This window comes from Bombina bombina, chromosome 4 (genome assembly GCF_027579735.1).
Source record: "Bombina bombina isolate aBomBom1 chromosome 4, aBomBom1.pri, whole genome shotgun sequence".
In the NCBI taxonomy this organism is placed as follows: domain Eukaryota; kingdom Metazoa; phylum Chordata; class Amphibia; order Anura; family Bombinatoridae; genus Bombina; species Bombina bombina.
Genome location: NC_069502.1, coordinates 619,552,144 through 619,569,836, shown reverse-complemented (window position 1 = coordinate 619,569,836; position 17,693 = coordinate 619,552,144). Strand labels below are relative to the sequence as shown.

The 17,693-nt window shown below is 34.4% G+C and overlaps 1 protein-coding gene across 1 annotated transcript in view; it reads left to right on the top strand.

Moving 5' to 3' along the window:
• Positions 1-17,693, top strand: part of SASH1 (SAM and SH3 domain containing 1) — a 273,426-nt gene that overhangs the window by 230,838 nt on the left and 24,895 nt on the right. Inside the window, 7 exon segments of the mRNA XM_053712110.1 lie at positions 4,605-4,676; positions 7,572-7,715; positions 16,275-16,313; positions 16,316-16,378; positions 16,380-16,413; positions 16,758-16,777; positions 16,779-16,928. Of these exon segments, the coding sequence (XP_053568085.1) occupies positions 4,605-4,676; positions 7,572-7,715; positions 16,275-16,313; positions 16,316-16,378; positions 16,380-16,413; positions 16,758-16,777; positions 16,779-16,928 (522 nt within the window).

Genomic DNA, 17,693 nt, shown 5'->3' with positions numbered 1-17,693 from the left:
CACTAGAGTGTGTAGCCAATGGCTGTGTAGAATATAACAGTGTTCTGCACTTCCTTTTCTAACAGGAACTGAAAAGCTCCCAATTTCAGAATGGAATTACAGTAAAAGTAAACAAAATAAACAATGAGAGTATATTGCAGAGTTCTTTTTCTATATATAATTTATCATTTTATATTACTATCTAAAAGTGTTTAATGTCCCTTTAAAGTTATATTGTTGGGTCACAAACATTCTAAAGTAGTTTTCTAATTGAGTTTGTTTGTTTTTTCAACTCCAATTGGCCAAATTGCATTGACCCACCTAAGTGCACGTAGGGAATTTGTGGCCAATTAGGAAAGTCCATGCTTTTGCTAAGAAGCTAAGAAGCTTCAGTGAAAACATAGGAGTCTATTCATAAGAGGTGAATGGCATGTGAATTAAAACATTTAAAATTCTCACCATTACCTATGCAGTATGAAGAGCCAAACCCCCGTGACTATCTCCTGCAAAAAGAGCTGAGTTAGCCCTGCACAATGCGTAGTTAAAGGGACAGTCTAGTCAAAATTAAACTTTCATGATTCAGATAGGGCATGCAATTTTAAACAACTTTCCAATTTACTTCTATTATCTAATTTGCTCAATTCTTTAGATATCCTTTGTTGAAGAAATAGCAATGCACATGTGTGAGCCAATCACACAAGGCCTCTAGGTGCAGCAACCAATCAGCAGCTACTGAGCATATCTAGATATGCTTTTCAGCAAGTGATATCAAGAGAATGAAGCAAATTAGATAATAGAAGTAAATTAGAAAGTTGTTTAAAATGACATGCTCTTTCTAAATCACGAAAGAAAAAAAATTGGGTTTCATGTCCCTTTAATGCTGTGTACAAAACGACTAGCATAGCATTGCAGCAGTATTATATGCAGCATTAACTATGCATTGTTCAGGTCTAACTCAACTCTTCTTGCAGGAGATACTCATTGGATTTTGGCCTTGATAATGCATAGTTAATGAAATATTTAAAACCACCTACAATTCACCTGCAATTAATCTCCTTGTGAATAGAGTCCATAGTGTTGACGTTAAAAATAAGGCTACAGAATAGTTTATTAATGTAGCTCTGAAATTGAGCTGAAATGATACAAACTTCTACTTCCTGATTTTTTTATGTAGCTTTAAAGGACTTGGTATTGATGCATTAACTCTTATGCATCACTTGTCTGCTAAAAATTTTTTTTTCCAGTAATGAAAGTTACCTTTCTAGCAGATTCTGGTGCTTCCCCTGTCAGTCAGTGGCTGTGTAGTGCGCTCCCAATGTTGATTTTTGTGTAGGAAGAAATTGATGTGCTGAGAGACCTAAAGATACAGGAAGGTTTTGGGGTTTTTAAAGGGAAACCCAGCATTTTTCTTTTATGATTCATATAGAGCCTACACTTTTAAACAACTTTTTATGTTAAAAACCTTATCTCTATAGCAAGGACAAGTACCAATAGGCTTACGCGTTTCGGCCTAAGCCGTAGTCATAGACCACATATACCTGGTACTAAACTTCTATGTACACATATTCCTTAAATCTCATTGGCGAAAAACAATAATACAATTGGACACCTCCTATCTCCTCTTAAGGTGGTATTGCACCATTTGTTTATTAATGATGTAAAACCCACCTCACATACATCCTTTGATGAAAAGCATACCTTGGTAGGCTCAGGAGCTGGGAGCTAGCTGCTGATTGATGGCTGCACATATATGCTTCTTGACATTGACTTACCAATGTGTTTAGCTAGCTCCCAGTAGTGCATTGCTGCTCCTTCAACAAAAGATACCAAAAGAATGAAGCAAAGTTGATAATAGAAGTAAATTGGAAAGTTGTCTAAAATTGTTTTCTCTATCTAAGTCATGAGAGAAAAATGATTGTGTTTCATGTTCCTTTTAATTACTAACAAGCTCTGCGTACATTTCTATAATGTGTGATAGTTCCGTCATCTTGTGTATAATCTGTGTTAGTACTGCAGTGTTTTTTTTTCTCTATTAGATTTTTGCAGTAATCAGTAAAGGAACGTGATACTCAAAATTGAAATGTGCATGAGTGCATTTCATTTTTGAATAAATATATTTAAACAATATGCATGGTTTAGCAAAAAATGCCACAAGTACCAGCTATCGCTGTTTCAGGGATATAGGTCGTATGTTGTTTGAGCCCTGTGCACCAGCAGTGGCGTTTATGACACAAACTGAGTTACTGCTAATATGATACATATGATACACTCCTCCACTAGCTCTCTCTTAGCAGGTATGGTGTTTAGGTCATGTTCAACATACTTACATGTGCTGCTGAATGTGAAAGCTTTCAATTCTTGTTATTTTAAGTGTACAGATAAACAAGTTTTTATTCAAAATTGACATGAAATCATGGACCTAGCAATTTGAACTATTATGTCCCTTACATTACCTAGTGAGCAACCAACCCCCTGTTGCGCTCCTTCTGATGATTTTGTAATAACAAATAGGTGAGGGTGTTACAGCCAATCAGATTCTGCATCAGCTGAATCTTTATACACTATAGAGGTATGGTTATATGGTTGTTTAGTTATAGAGTATTATATAAAGGTAGATAACCAAGAGATAAGACTACAGCCTCAAAATGGCTGCCAGTATTGGTGGTGAAATGCATTCTGTAAAAGTGAATGTTAGTTTCCTGTCTTCACTCAGTGTTACACAGCATTTCTTTTAGAAAATGATTAAACCTAGTATTTTCTAGTTTCATCAAGGAAACTATTATCACCTTATTAATAGAGCATACAATTTTACAAAATAAAAGTTACTTCTATTATCAAATTTGCCATGGCATACTTAAGGGACACTGAACCCAATTGTTTTCTTTCATGATTCAGATAGAGCATGAAATTTTAAGCAACTTTTTAATTTACTCCTATTTTCATATTTTCTTTATTCTCTTGGTATCTTTATTTGAAATGCAAGAATGTAAGTTTAGATGCCAGCCCATTTTTGGTGAACTACCTGGGTTGTCCTTGCTGATTGGTGGATAAATTCATCCACCAATAAAAAAGTGCTGTCCAGAGTCCTGAACTAAGAAAAAAAGCTTAAATGCCTTCTTTTTCAAATAAAGATAGCAAGAGACCGAAGAAAAAGTAATAATAGGAGTAAATTAGAAAGTTGCTTAAAATTGCATGCTCTTTCTGAATCACGAAAGAAAAAAATTGGGTTCAGTGTCCCTTTAGTTGAAGAGATACCTAGGTTGGTGTCTGAAGTACTACATGGCAGGAAATAGTGCAAATTGATAATCTTGCAAACTGCTGCTATATTGTGCTCCAGACACGTGCATGTGAGCATAAGTCCCTGCTTTTCAACAAAAGATATCAAGAGAAAAAAACTATTTGATAATAGAAGTAAATTAGAACGTTGTTTAATTTAGTATTCTCTATCTTAATTGTGAAAGAAAAACTTTGGATTTCATGGCAATTTAAATTTATTTATGTTCTTGATAAATGAACTGAAATGTACAACAAACTACTTCCACCGGTGTCGTGCTAGAAATGTTTTGCATTCTCTAAATGTATGAAATGCAAAAACAGCTGTTCTTGCCATTATGACTGCCGATCAGAGCCATACATGGCTAATGATAACAGTGTTGTCCTTGTATATACAAAGCTGTAGCTGTGCTTAAAAGGATGGTGTACTGTAAAAAAATATCCACTTGAATGTGTTCCAATGATCCATTTTACGTGCTGGAGTTTATTACATTGTTTATACCTTTATTTTGTTATTTCAAATAACTACTTTTACCCGCTGTATTCCCACCTATACCGATGTATACAGTTTAGTTTAGAAGTAACCACTTTTAAAAAGAACATTAGTCAAATTTTTCCCAGAACTGCTATGTGGTTTTAACATGTTATTTGTTGAATTCTGAAAAACAAGTTAACCAAGTGCTGCCAATCATTTTATACTAGGAGTTTGTAGGTTTGGTTCTATTTATCTAAACACACAAAATATACTGTCCTCAAATATCAACCAATAAAACATTCACATCATTACTATTAATGCTTGGAGAGATACATTGCTGTCCTACAATAAAAGGCTAAACAATATCTTGCTGGTTACCATATACAGTACAGTACTATTTAAAAATAAATGCTTTTTACCAGGGTTTTAGGTTGGACAACACCACTTAAACCATTTTCGTTTTAATAAACAATGGGCCATATGGTTACCATACGTCGGCTCATGATGTATGAAATCTCAACATGATTGAAGTTTGTCTCTGCAAACTACTGGCTCCAACATCTTATAAATCTTTTTTTATTCCTTCAAACCAAAAATGGCTTTATAGATCTTTGAGGAACACATCCATTACAACGCATTGGTTGCATGTCCTCATGAAAAAGCATTTGTAAATCTGAATCAAGCATGAAACATTGTGGTCAGACTTCAATGGAGTCCTCATTCCATATGTGCCTGTTCTCATCATTTACATTATGTGTGTGTGTATATATATATAATTTGTGATATAGGGGAGATACTTATTTTTTTCTGTCTCCCCAAATATATTAATTCCTTCCCCTGTCTCGCTATTCTAACGTTGTGCTTTTTTTTTATACAGAGGACATGCAGTTTTGGTGGCTTTGATCTAACTAATCGTTCTTTGCATGTTGGAAATAATGGTGGCCAATTGGTAAGTTAAAAGATGCATTACAAATACTGTATTTTTAGTGTTTAAAGTGCCATAAAAAAGGTTGAGATCTGTGCATATATTAAAAGGGCTAATTCATTTAAATTAGTTTTGCATAAAAAATTGTTTAAAAATTGCTAGCAAGTATTTTAATTTTTTTCTCCAAAATAAGCTAAATGAATTACATAGCTTAGCTGCCTGGAGCAGCTAACTCCACCCCTCCTTATCAGTGTTTAGACACAGGCATTGTATTTCACCTGAGGTCACAGCTTCTAGGCATGCTCCAGCACATAATCCCTATTCATTTGTGCATTCTAACAAAAGAGCAATAGATATAGCTACAGCCATAAAAGGAATTGTCTGGGGGGAGTTAGAGCTTTACAATTCAGAAACTAAAAATAAAGGGTAAATGGCGAGGCACTGCAGTATACATTTGCAGGTAAAGTAATTCAAGTAAATATTATTATATTTTGTCTCTATCCCAACTTGTTTTATGTCCCTTTAAAGAAGAAATAGCAGTCTTCTCTTAACACTGTTATATATATAATTTTTGTTTAAATATTTTGCCTAATTGGATCTAGATTGTATCTTATCTTTTAGCTGACTTGAATCCAATAAAGATATGCAGTAGAATAGATATATTTTTAAATTAATGTTTAAGGAGTAATGTATAAAATGTTATAAATATTGGAAAATCAGCAATTAAAGGGACAGTAAACACCAGAATTTTTGTTGTTTAAAAAGATAGATAATCCCTTTATTACCCATTCCCCAATTTTGCATAATCAACACAGTTATAATAATATACTATTTACCTCTGTGATTACCTTGTATCTATGCCTCTGCAAACTGCCCCCTTATTTCAGTTTTTTTGACAGACTTGTCAAAATGTTATCTATATGAAACACATGAACTAACGCCCTCTAGTGGTGAAAAACTGGCAAAATGCTTTCAGATTAGAGGCAGTCTTCAAGGTCTAAGAAATTAGCACATGAACCTCCTAGATTTAGCTTTCAACTAAGAATACCAAAAGAACAAAGCAAAATTGGTAATAAAAGTAAATTGAAAAGTTGTTTAAAATTACATGCCATATTTAAATCATGAAATATTTTTTTTTACTTTACTGTCCCTTTAAATCCAGCAGCCTTTTAGAGCTAGTAAGGACTTTTAACTGATTTAAGAAAAACAGAACAATTTAATGGAACATAAAAGTCATTTTTAATTATCCATAGTATGTATTAGCAATTAACCACAGTTTGTAATACATCTTAACAAAAATCAATGTTTTACATGAATTTTCATCTATTATTTTGGCAGTAAAATTTGCAGTTCTGTGTTGCAGAAAAGTCCAAGGTTACGATTTTGTGTATGTTAATTCTTCCTCTTTTGTGTTAACTCTGTGGCACGTTGCACTCAGGTCAACTGCAGCATATTTAAATATGCAAGACAAGAAAAGAAGCATTTGCACAATTCAGTGATGTGTTTACTTTTTGTACTGCCATAAAAAAATAGGAAATCTTTCGCTTACGCAAACCCCCCCTCAACAAATGTCCTCATATGTTTGTCACATCAATAAGACTCGCTTACAGAATTGACATTTTACATGAGCAAATACTGACAAAAAGATGTATATAATGTTCCACTGCGAGCACAATATACTGTTTATTAGATAACTCTGCACACATTATTTTTTTTTGCCAGTTAATGATTATTTGCCATGATATAAGGCAATAAGATTATAAAGTTGTTTTTTGTCACAGAGAATACAATTCAAGTTTTAAAGAGTAATTCAACTTAACATTTAATTTAACCATACATTCTTTTATTAAAGGGATATGAAAACCAACATTTTTATTTCATAAATCAGATAGAGAATGCGATTTTAAACAACATTCTCATTTACTTCTATTATTTGTTTTCATTCTCTTGGTATCTTATGTTGAAAAGCATGTGCTTAGGAGCTGACCCATTTCTGGAGGACTCTATGGCACAGTTTTGCAAGAATGTTAACCATTTGCAAAAACACTAGATGACTGCACTATTTCCTGCTATGTAGCGCTCCAGATGCCTACCTAGGTATCTCTTGAACACAGAATATCATGGGAACAAAGCAAATTTGATAATAGAAGAAAATTGGAAACTTTTTTAAATTGTGTACTCTGTCTGAATCACAAAATACATTATTTGGGTTTCTTATCCCTTTAAGGAAAATAGAACAACATTGCAATATACATGAATTGGTTATTTTGCTGTCTTTTTCTGTCAAATACCTCTTAAATGCATACTCGTTTCACGTCTTACCCGAAAAACTGCTGTGCCTCCATTAGTAAACCATCCAGGGGCATAACTAAACCTCACTGTGCCCTAGGGCAAATGCTGGGGCGAGGCCCCTCATTGGCTTGTCTGCATTAGATGATACGCGCTTGTACGATGACAGGTTTTTATGTACAGTTATGTTGTGGTGGCCATCTTGGGAAACCTGCTACCATGTTGTAAAGGCAAATCCGTATACTTTACTTCATGTACAGTGCTTTGTTTTTTGTAATGTGCTATTAGTTCAAAGCCCTTTAAAGTGTTATGAGTATAAAAAAATATTATACAAAAAATTAAGATACATATGTGATGAATACAACTTATATTCCTATAAACTGCTGATGATTAAGTTGTCTATCCCCAATTTAATTGTAGTGTTCGTTCATTTTCTTCTGGCTCAATTTAAATTTAAATGAATTAGAAACAGGAGTTCTGTTAATTATGCTAGATTTTAAAAATGCAAAACTTTTCATCAAATCTGTGTTTACTATGTGGTGTTTGTGTAATAAGTACTATGTGCATTTCCTTTGTACTTATTTAGTGAGACAATCACCTTAAAGATAATCATGGTCTATCTTTTAGCAGGACAAAGAAGGAGAATTTATCTACAAAGAAGTAATCAAGTCTCCCACCACCCCACGCATTTCACTTGGTAAAAAAGTGAAGTCTGTCAAGGAAACCATGAGGAAAAGAATGTCCAAAAAGTACACAAATTCTGTGTCAGAACAGGTCAGTAGGAATTTATCAACTTGCTACACGCAATATTTATTGAAATTCAGCCGTCTTAAACACAAAACTAAGCATTTGTGACTTGGGAGCCCAGCTGGACTGTATAGCTGCAGTACCTTGTGCATATACTGTATGGCTTCTGTAGCTACTATAGCACTGTATGTAGAACCTATTCTGCTGGTTTTATTTAATAAGTATATGGGGTTAAAGGGACACTGTAGTGTTACAAATGTAAAAGTACCCCTCATATGTTGTCCTAATGATTTGTTATACTTGCTGCAGAGTAGTAAATGTATAGAACATTCCACATCTGAGTCATGCAACGAGCGCTGCTGATTGGATAAGTTGCAATTTCCACTCAGGAAGGGGACTAATATGGCCCTTTAAATGCAGGGGATTCCCCTTTAGATGGTTTAATTGAGGCACTTTAGTAGTTGAGAGATTTCTTAAAGGGAGATTAAACTTAAAATTGTTTTTCATGATTAAAGGGAGATGAAACCCCAACATTTTCTTTCATGATTCATCTATAGCATACAATTTTAACCAACTTTCCAGTTTACTTCTATTATCAAATGTGTTTCATTCTCTTGGTATCATTTGTCGAAGGAGCAGCAATGTACTTCTGGTTTCCAACTGAACACATGGGTGAGCCAATCGGTATATATATATGCAGTCACCAATCAGCAGCTAGAACCTAGGTTCTTTGCTCATGAGCTTTCCTAGATAAACCTTTCAGCAATGAATAGCAAGAGAAGGAAGCAAATCAAATAGTAGAAGTAAATTGGAAAGTTGTTTAAAATTGTATGTTCTATCATGAATGTCTAATTTTGAATTTACTGTCCCTTTAAGATAGAGCATACCATTTAAACAGCCTTCCAAGTTACTTTCTATCAAATTTGATTTATTATTTTGTTATATTTTGTTGAAGGAGCAGCAGTGCACTACTGGGAGCTAGCTGAACACAGGTGAGCCAATGAGAAGAGGCATATATATGTGCAGCCAACAATCAGTAGCTATCAGCTCCCAGTAGTGCATTGCTGCTCCTGAGCATACCTAACAATGTTCTATATGAATCATAAAAGTTACATTTAGTCTTATATAAAGCATTGGAGGGTAACATCAGAGCACAATGAGTTTGGTATTTCTATTGTTATATTTCTTTGAAACATTTCAATTAACTTATTAAAATGTTTATTTTAGCAACATACAAAATATTAAAGGGACAGATAGAGCATGGAATTTTAAACAACTTTCCAATTTACTTTAATTACCAAAATGTGCACTGTCTTTTTATATTTACACCTTTTAAATCTCCAGCTCCTACTGAGCATGTGCAAGAATTAACAGAGAATAGGTATATGCATTTGTGATTGGCTGATGGCTGTCACATGATATAGGAGGAGTGGAAATAGACAGAACTGAAATTTTTCGGAAAAAAAATCTACTGCTTATTTGAAATTCAGACTAAGTGCTATTGCATTGTCTTTTTATCATGCATGTATTGATTATCTACTGTATTTACTGGTCCTTTAATCCATAATTCTTCCTTTTTTTTATAAGAAAATGAAAAAGATAAATCTTGCTGTTGAGCTTGTCACAGAATTTTAGGATCAAAATATTCTACCATTTTCCTTTTATCATTATATAAATATGTTATATATATTTTTGTCCTCATGCATTTATTTAGTGGTATGTCCTGTCTTTTTTTGTGTTAGATTTTTAGAGATATGCGCTGTAAAGAATTGCTTTAGCGCTATGGAATCTGATGGACTTCTACAAATAAATAATAATAATTTTAGCTCTCCGTTTATTTATCTTAGTAGATGTTTGGGTCAGTGGTTGCACCTAAATATAAAAATATATTGGGGGCATCTTGCAAGTTTTTCAAATGATGTCAGGTGTGTTTTAAAGCATAGCGCTTGAGAAGCACTGCACTGACTATAAATGCTAATGTATGTTAGATAAAAAACCAGTAAAACCACACCTGGGTAGATGATTATTTTGTTTTGCTCTGGGCTGATATATGAAACAGGCAGGTGCTGCATGAGACAGGTCACTCTGCAGGCACATTCTACCCTTTGCATTGTTATCATTTATATTTTTGGGAAGGTGATTGTGTTTGTTTGTTTTAATCCAAACAGTTTTTGCAAGAGTTGGTAAAATAATGCATATGGCTGTTTGCACTATACTGCACATGTGTAGCTAAAAATATTTGATTTTACTGCTGTTGTTGGCCTCAAACAGTTTAATCTTGGATAAGTACATACATATCTAAATTATACTCTACAGCTATCCATAAATAAAGATAACTGGTTTAAACAAATGCTAAAATAAGTTCAATTTAAAATGCCATTTTTCAGCTCTTATATTCTTAAACCTCTGTTCAAGTTTAAAAACAGTATATTATGCATTAGCAAATGCTGCCCTCTAGTGGTAATTTGGTTACATTGTGTATAATGCTCCAAAATAAATGCCTAAAGTTCCTGATTAAAATTACCTTGCGTTCATTTTCCAAATGTAATTATCAGTCTAGGAACCTTTTGCCAGCACAGCAAAGCAAGTAGTTAAGCAGGTATTATCAGCATTTCTTAACATTCTATTCTATTTTAGAAAGAAACTAAAAATTAGAAAGGAATTGTGTAAATAAACACAGATCACTAAAAACAAAAAATACAACTGTAACAAATATTTTTAGGGTCTTATTTTATAATAGTATAACTAGGAAAGGGAAAAAAAGGCAAATTTATATTATTATTAGTATAGTAGTATTACAGGGACACATTGCTTCATCAGAGCACTGTTGTAATATTATGTAGAGATCTTAAAGGGATAGGAACAGGAAGTCATTGATCTTTCAAGTGAGCTAAAATAGGTGCCTTGGACTAGTTCAGTGCAGTATACACTAGCCCCTTTATCACTGCAGTTCCTACTGATCTCACAGTTTAGGACATTTCCACTTAGGGGTGTACTCACTTTTGTTGCCAATGGTTTAGACATTAATGGCTGTGTGTTGAGTTATTTTGAGGGGACAGCAAATTTACACTGTTATACAGGCTGTACACTCACTACTTTACATTGTAGCAAAGTGTTATTTCTTCAGTGTAGTCACATTAAAAGATATAATAAAATATTTACAAAAATGTGAGGGGTGTACTCCCTTTTGTAGGATACTGTAGCAATATCATCATTATATCATGTGTGGCAACCACAATGATAAGTGAAATTGCAGCAGGCAAACAGGGCTTATTTTGTGCATTGACCATGTTTTGTTTCAGTCAAGTTGTTACTTTTAAAACTATTTGCTGCTGTTCTTGCAAAAATGCAAATTACAGGTTTCATTTAACTAGTTTTATGACTTGTCATAAGTTCCATGTACTTGGCTTGTCCGAACCTTTCTTGGCGTTGTCATTCTGCAGACGAGTTGAAATTTCTGCCCACTGTAATTTTCTTAAGTAAAGTAGTTTTATATTTATTGATGTACTATGTGGGTTTATGTTGCACCCGATTCATTACATAGGAATCCGTCCAGATAGGTGTAGCCGTTTCATGCAGAAAGTCTACAGCTGGACAAACACACTTATAGTTCAGGTTGCTTGTTCAATAATACTACACATTTAGGAGAGTTCATATTTAACAGTACACCTACCTATGCCTGAGTTCCTGCCCACACGTGTCTATTGTGTCATTTATGGAATTGCCACTGGTCCACTTGTGCCACAAGTAAAAATATACCTGAAGATTAACAATAAATAAAGCTGACTAGTCATTTCTGTGCATGGTCGGTAGTCTTTAGTACTGGGCTTGACAATTCCCAGGAGCTAGTGAGCTACAGTTTGTAAAGTATTACATCAGGCTTCTAATTCTTGGGATTATTTTACATACATCTATTTTAAATATTCCTTTCATGGTTTCCACAAATAGTGTGACTGAATCCTCAATATTTGGGTGGTTCCTGAGTTTTACATTTGTCGACACATAATTGAGCCCTAATTATGATATTACTTAAAGGGACAGTCAACACCAAATTTGTTATTGTTTAAAAAGATAGATAACACCTTTACTACACATTCCCCAGCTTTGCACAACCAACATTGTTATATTAATATACTTTATAACATTTTAACCTCTAAATGTCTGCCTGTTTCTAAGCCACTACAGACAGCCTCTTAATCACATGCATTTTATTAGCTTTTCACAACAGGAGGCTGCTAGTTCATGTGGGCCATATAGATAACATTGTGCTCACGTCTGTGGAGTTGTGCATGACACTACACTAAATGTCTAAAATGCAAGTCAATAAATAATAAACAAATAGCCATGTGATCAGGGGGCTGTCAAATAAGGCTTAGATACAAGGTAATCACAGAAGTAAAAAGTAACTTTGTTGGTTATGCAGAACTGGGGAATGGGTAATAAAGGGATCATCTATCATTTTGAAAAAATAAAATTTTTGGAGTTGACTGCCCCTTTAACAACAGTAGTTGTGGGGATCCCCCCATCCTGCTGCTAGTTTTTCAGTTAGGTTTTTTTTCTTGATGAAATATATATCCTGATATACCCATAAATACTTATTTATGTAGGTTCCCTGTTTTGTGAAAATGCACTCACCATCGCATTGGAATCTAAGATAAAATACACAAATAAGAGACAGAGAGTTTTATTGAAAGATATATGAGAGAAATAGGGAAATTAATTTGTGTGATGGTTTAGAAGTGATAAGGAATAATCACACAGGATATTTTTCAATAGGCTGCATTGGGCTGTGTGTTACCCACCACTGACTCCAGTTTGGAAATGTATAATTCCCAAAGCATGATGGTCTAATGCTACAAAATAAGGGGAAAAAACTAATACAAGGTTCCAACTTTTGCTTTTTCTCAAAACATATTATGACCTCCTTTAAACCAAATACATGATTCATTGGTTGTTAAAGTCACATTTGCTGCTGCCTAGCTTAGACAGTTATGAGAATGCAGAATAACATTGCATATCTTTGAAATAAATTGGATTTGCTGTCCAGTTCAGATTAGGGGGGGGGGGGAACGCATAATGTAGGATAAAGTAAAGATGTGTTTGCCAAATACTGTACTTCTGCTTTAATTTAAGCGTCACTGTACTCCATATAGTTCATTTTGATTGATTTATAAAAGTAGAAGGTTTGTTAAATTATCCTCAGACATTGAATTTGCTAGATAGGAAGAGCGAACAGCCTTGTAACAGTGTATATTTGTCACATCTGCCTTATGAAAGAGTCAGATGTGAAGGGGATAGTTGAAAGGGGAAATGTAGTGCAAAATTTACATGCTCTAAATCTTTTTCGAGCATGGTAATTGAAGCACAATCCAGTAAGTATATATATTTAACCCCTGCATATGGATTAAACACTTAGTTAAAGTACTACTATTGAGCAGTAGACCTGGGTAAAGAACTTGTTGGTCCCATAAGAAAGGGTCACTAAGTGTCAATCAGCAATCACACAATCCCACCAATCACTGGCCTTCCCAGTTTGGGACAAACAGTTGCCTGCTTCTCCTTACAGGGACTTTAACTATGCATTTAACCCTCTTTACTGGTTAAGCATATACACTCATAAGGTCAGTAGTGCTTAAACTACATGTTTATAAACAATTTAAAACATGCCAGTATTTTCACAATATGTCCCTTTAAGGTATACAAAGTATATAGAACATCTAGATACCCAGGCACATAAAATATGTTTGTGTGACTATGGGAGTTCTTCAGCCCCTATACATAAGTTCCTAAAAACAGTATATACAAAAACAGTATATACAAAAACATAGACAAAGTGAGAGCTACTTTCAATGACTTTTTATTTATTTAATACATTTGTCAAAAACGGAACTCTCTAACATTACAGCGACATTGAAATCTTTTTTTTCTTTTCTTCTCAGCCTTTTCCAAAAGAGGGCTTATCAAATTGTATTACAGTTTTATTATTTGTTTTAATGCTGTTTCCTATCCTGAAGTAACTAGAAACTCCAGGGCCCCGGGTCATAGACATTCATAAGGACCCACAGTCACCTATATGCACACACACATATGGCTTCTGCAATTATTAATATTTCACAAGATATGCCGCTGGAGAGTGACTAGCTAGAACAGTATGTGTAATATATTTATATATATTTATATACACATACATATATACATACACACACACACACACACATATATAATATATATATATATATATATATATATATATATATATATATATAAATATATAGATAGTATATACACACACACACATGGCTGCTGAAGTTAGATTTTACACAATACCCTCATAAACAGACCAGCAATCCCTATTATCTATTTTACTCATCCAAAGTATTTATAGATATAGATGAAATAGATAAGAGATATATCAAGAGTAAATAATATTATGGGATCCCTGGTCTCCTTAAGTTCTATAATACCAAAGCATCATCAAGTGGGTAATTATTATAATGTGCACCAATAGTTTTCTGAAAACTACAAGCAGCACAAGATCTGAATAAAAATAGATCTAGCCATAAGAGGAGACTAAATTCAGTGTCATAAAGATTTATATGAGCAAGTACAGATTTTGAAGGCAATGAATGTATAGGGCAGTATAAAACAAAAACAAAGGGAAATTCCTGTAAAAAGTAGGCTAATTCATTAGTAACAACTTTTTAACACTTTACAATTTTAAAACTCACTGAGAATTGAAGCCTTGTGCTCCCTAGTACCACAATGATAGTGGCTGCTTCCCTCTGTGATGTCAGAGTGCAGAGAGTTAATGGGAAAATCCTGAGAAGCCTATCTATCAATTAAGAGTTCAGCCACAACATATTTAATGGAGCTCAGGAATTTTTTAGCTTTTGAAGAGACTACACGTGCAGTCAGGAGCCAATGTACACTCCAAAGTGGCCAATGAATCTATAGCTAAGTTTGTGCTGAAGGCAGCTGGGGGGCCCCCCTGAGGGGGGGGGGACCTCCCGAGCCCGGTCGTAGTTTATGCCCATGTATCCTAAATAATCTTTCACTTCAGATTTGGTAGATGTGTTCTTCGCTCTTACCAATAGAGATGTTGCAGTTGATACGTATGTGCCCAATGAGTATTAGAAAAAAGTGTACACACAATTAATTACTTAACGATTAATTCGCTTTACAGCTTTTACTTACATTTTTCAGGGAAAACATTTTTTACCTGTTTAAAAAATGCTGATCTTTCATAAGGATGGGGGGGGTGGGGGGGGGAGTTACACAGTTTTCAGTTTGAGGAATATGCCCCTTTTAAACCCCCCCCAAAAAAAACACAACATTGATGTTGTTTGTGTTTTTTGTCACATGGGCCAGCTGCAGAAATTTTTTTCAGGGAAGGATGTAAAAAAATAAAACCATACTCTCACAACAGTAATGAGTTTCGATAACAAAATGCTTGTATAGTTTAATAGGATAAGAATCAAACAGCCAGCTTTAGAGCATTAAAGGACAGTGCCAAGCTAAAAAAAATGTTTATATACCCATTTATTACCCATGTCCCCAGTTTTGCACTATGTGCAGCATTATATAACATTATTTTTTAGGTTTTCCTGTCCCCTTTAATATACTTTTTACCTCTGTAATTACCTGTATCTAAGCCTCTTTGACAGCCCCCTGATCACATGACTTTTTATTTTTTTATCTATTGACTTGCATTTCAGCCAATTAGCACTGTGTTGTTAGAACCCACGGGCGGGAGCACAATGTTATCTATATGGCCCACATGAACTAGCACTCCCCTGTTGTAAAAAGCTAATAAAAAAAACATGTGATAAGAGGCTGTCTTTAGTGACTTAGAAACAGACAGAAATTTAGAGGTTTAAATGTTATAAAGTATATTAATATAACAATGTTGGTTGTGCAAAAGCTGGGGAATGAGTAGTAAAGGCATTATCTATCTTTTTAAACAATAACAATTTTTGTGTTGACTGTCCCTTTAACACTGACAGAGAATTTGTTCAAAGCTTAAAATGTTAATGAAGATGTCTACTTTTTATACAGCATGATTCTTCTTTTTTCTCTTTCAATAAAGAACCATTACATTGCATAATCAACAAACACATAATAAAAAAGACATTACAATTGCACTTGCTTTGAATTTCAAATGAGTAGATTTTGTTTTGTGTTTTTTCAAATTTGAAAATGCTTCCATTTCTCTGCCCCTGTATCATGTGACAGCCATCAGCGAATCACAGACTGGTATATGTATACACTGGGAAGTTTTGCACATGCTCAGGAGAATATAATGCCTCAGAATGTTTGCATATAAAAAAGTATTTTGTACAATATGGTAATGGCAGTAAACTGTAAAAAAAAATTGTTGTTTTTTTTAAATTGCAAGTTCTGTCTGAATCATTAAAGCTAAATCTTGTCTTGAGTGTCCTTTTAATGGTCTTAATAAGGTGACTGGTTCTTGTTTGTTCTCTGATAGTGTATAAATCTATTGTTCGATTTTGTTTTTTATCTGAGTTTTAAATATCACATTTCCCTCTCTCATTTTGTTAAAATTTTATTTTTGTTTGTTCTTTTCAGGACTCCAGCATTGACGGAATGCCAGGCTCACCGGGAATCCCCCCAACCCCCTACCAACACGCTTGAAAAAACCTAAACTTAAAGCAGGCGGCTCTGTAGAAAGTCCTTCGGAGCTCGCTAAGCGGGCAGAGTTCTATGAGTGAGTAACATAGTATGTACAATAATACAGCAGTATGTTCTGCCAAAAACAAACATGTAATTCTGTATAACCATTCATTGTTTTCTTTTTGTCACTCCTTCCCCTATTTGAATTAATAAAGTTGAACAAGAAAGGAAGTAATATAGTAGTAAGTGGTATATTATATACACACAAATCATAAGAGAAGATTTACTGTTCATTGCGCTTGTTATGAAGTCGCATCCGCTAAGTGTGCAAAAGTGTTATTATAGAGTGTTGTTCTGTGCAGAGTAGTGATGGTGTCACTGGGATTCAGTGAAGAATTATTATTTTAGTTTGTGGTCTAATTTTTTATTTGTCTCTAGGCGGTCAGACTGTATGTACAGACAGATTCGTCCGCCAGCAACAGGGAAAGTGTCAAGTCTGAAGATGGTGATGATGAGGAACCGCCTTACAGGGGGCCTTTCTGCGGTAGAGCAAGAGTTCACACAGATTTCACACCAAGTCCTTATGACTCAGATTCTCTGAAACTCAAGGTGACTGAACTCAACTTTGGTGGAAAGTGAAATTTTTTTTAGCATAGTTCAGAGGTGGCAAATAAACTTCTAAAGAAGAATTTCACAAGCAACATAGAGCTGTGTAGGGCAGGAGCGAGTAGCAGATGGGCAGCGCTACATGCTAATGACATGTTTTTTGTATACCATCTTGCGTGTTTGCCATAGTTTGTCACCCCTATTCTAGTGGACTTGTGTTTAAAATGATCAAAAATGCAATGAAATTTTAAATCACTCTAAAAATGCAAACGGACAAGGAGGGATGCCTCATGTGTATATCAATAGTTTCTCCCACTTGTTCATCAGTATAAGGGTCCAGGGTACTTGCATTTAGTAGCAGCACCCTGAGATTCTCAATGCTCCAATAATGGTCTGGATTTCCCAAACGTTTCATTTTTTTTTTATTTTTATAAAACATAAGTAAAAAGAGTTTAAAATACAATTGTGACATCAAAAGGGCACCATACAGTTAATGACCCCATGCGAAGCATTTCTCGGCTTTCTCACCATTTCATCAGGCATGTATAACAGTCTTATTGCTACCTTAAATATAACTAATATTCAAACGTATCTTTCTAATTAAAACCCAGCTTTATATGCTTAATTATCAAAATCAGATTACCTGACTTCTCAAGCCCCTCCCACACGCATGCGATTAACCCACTCGTATATTAAATCTGACATCCACTATGTTAATAGAGTGGAGGCATTATTATATATGTATCACAACACTTATTTACCCCCACT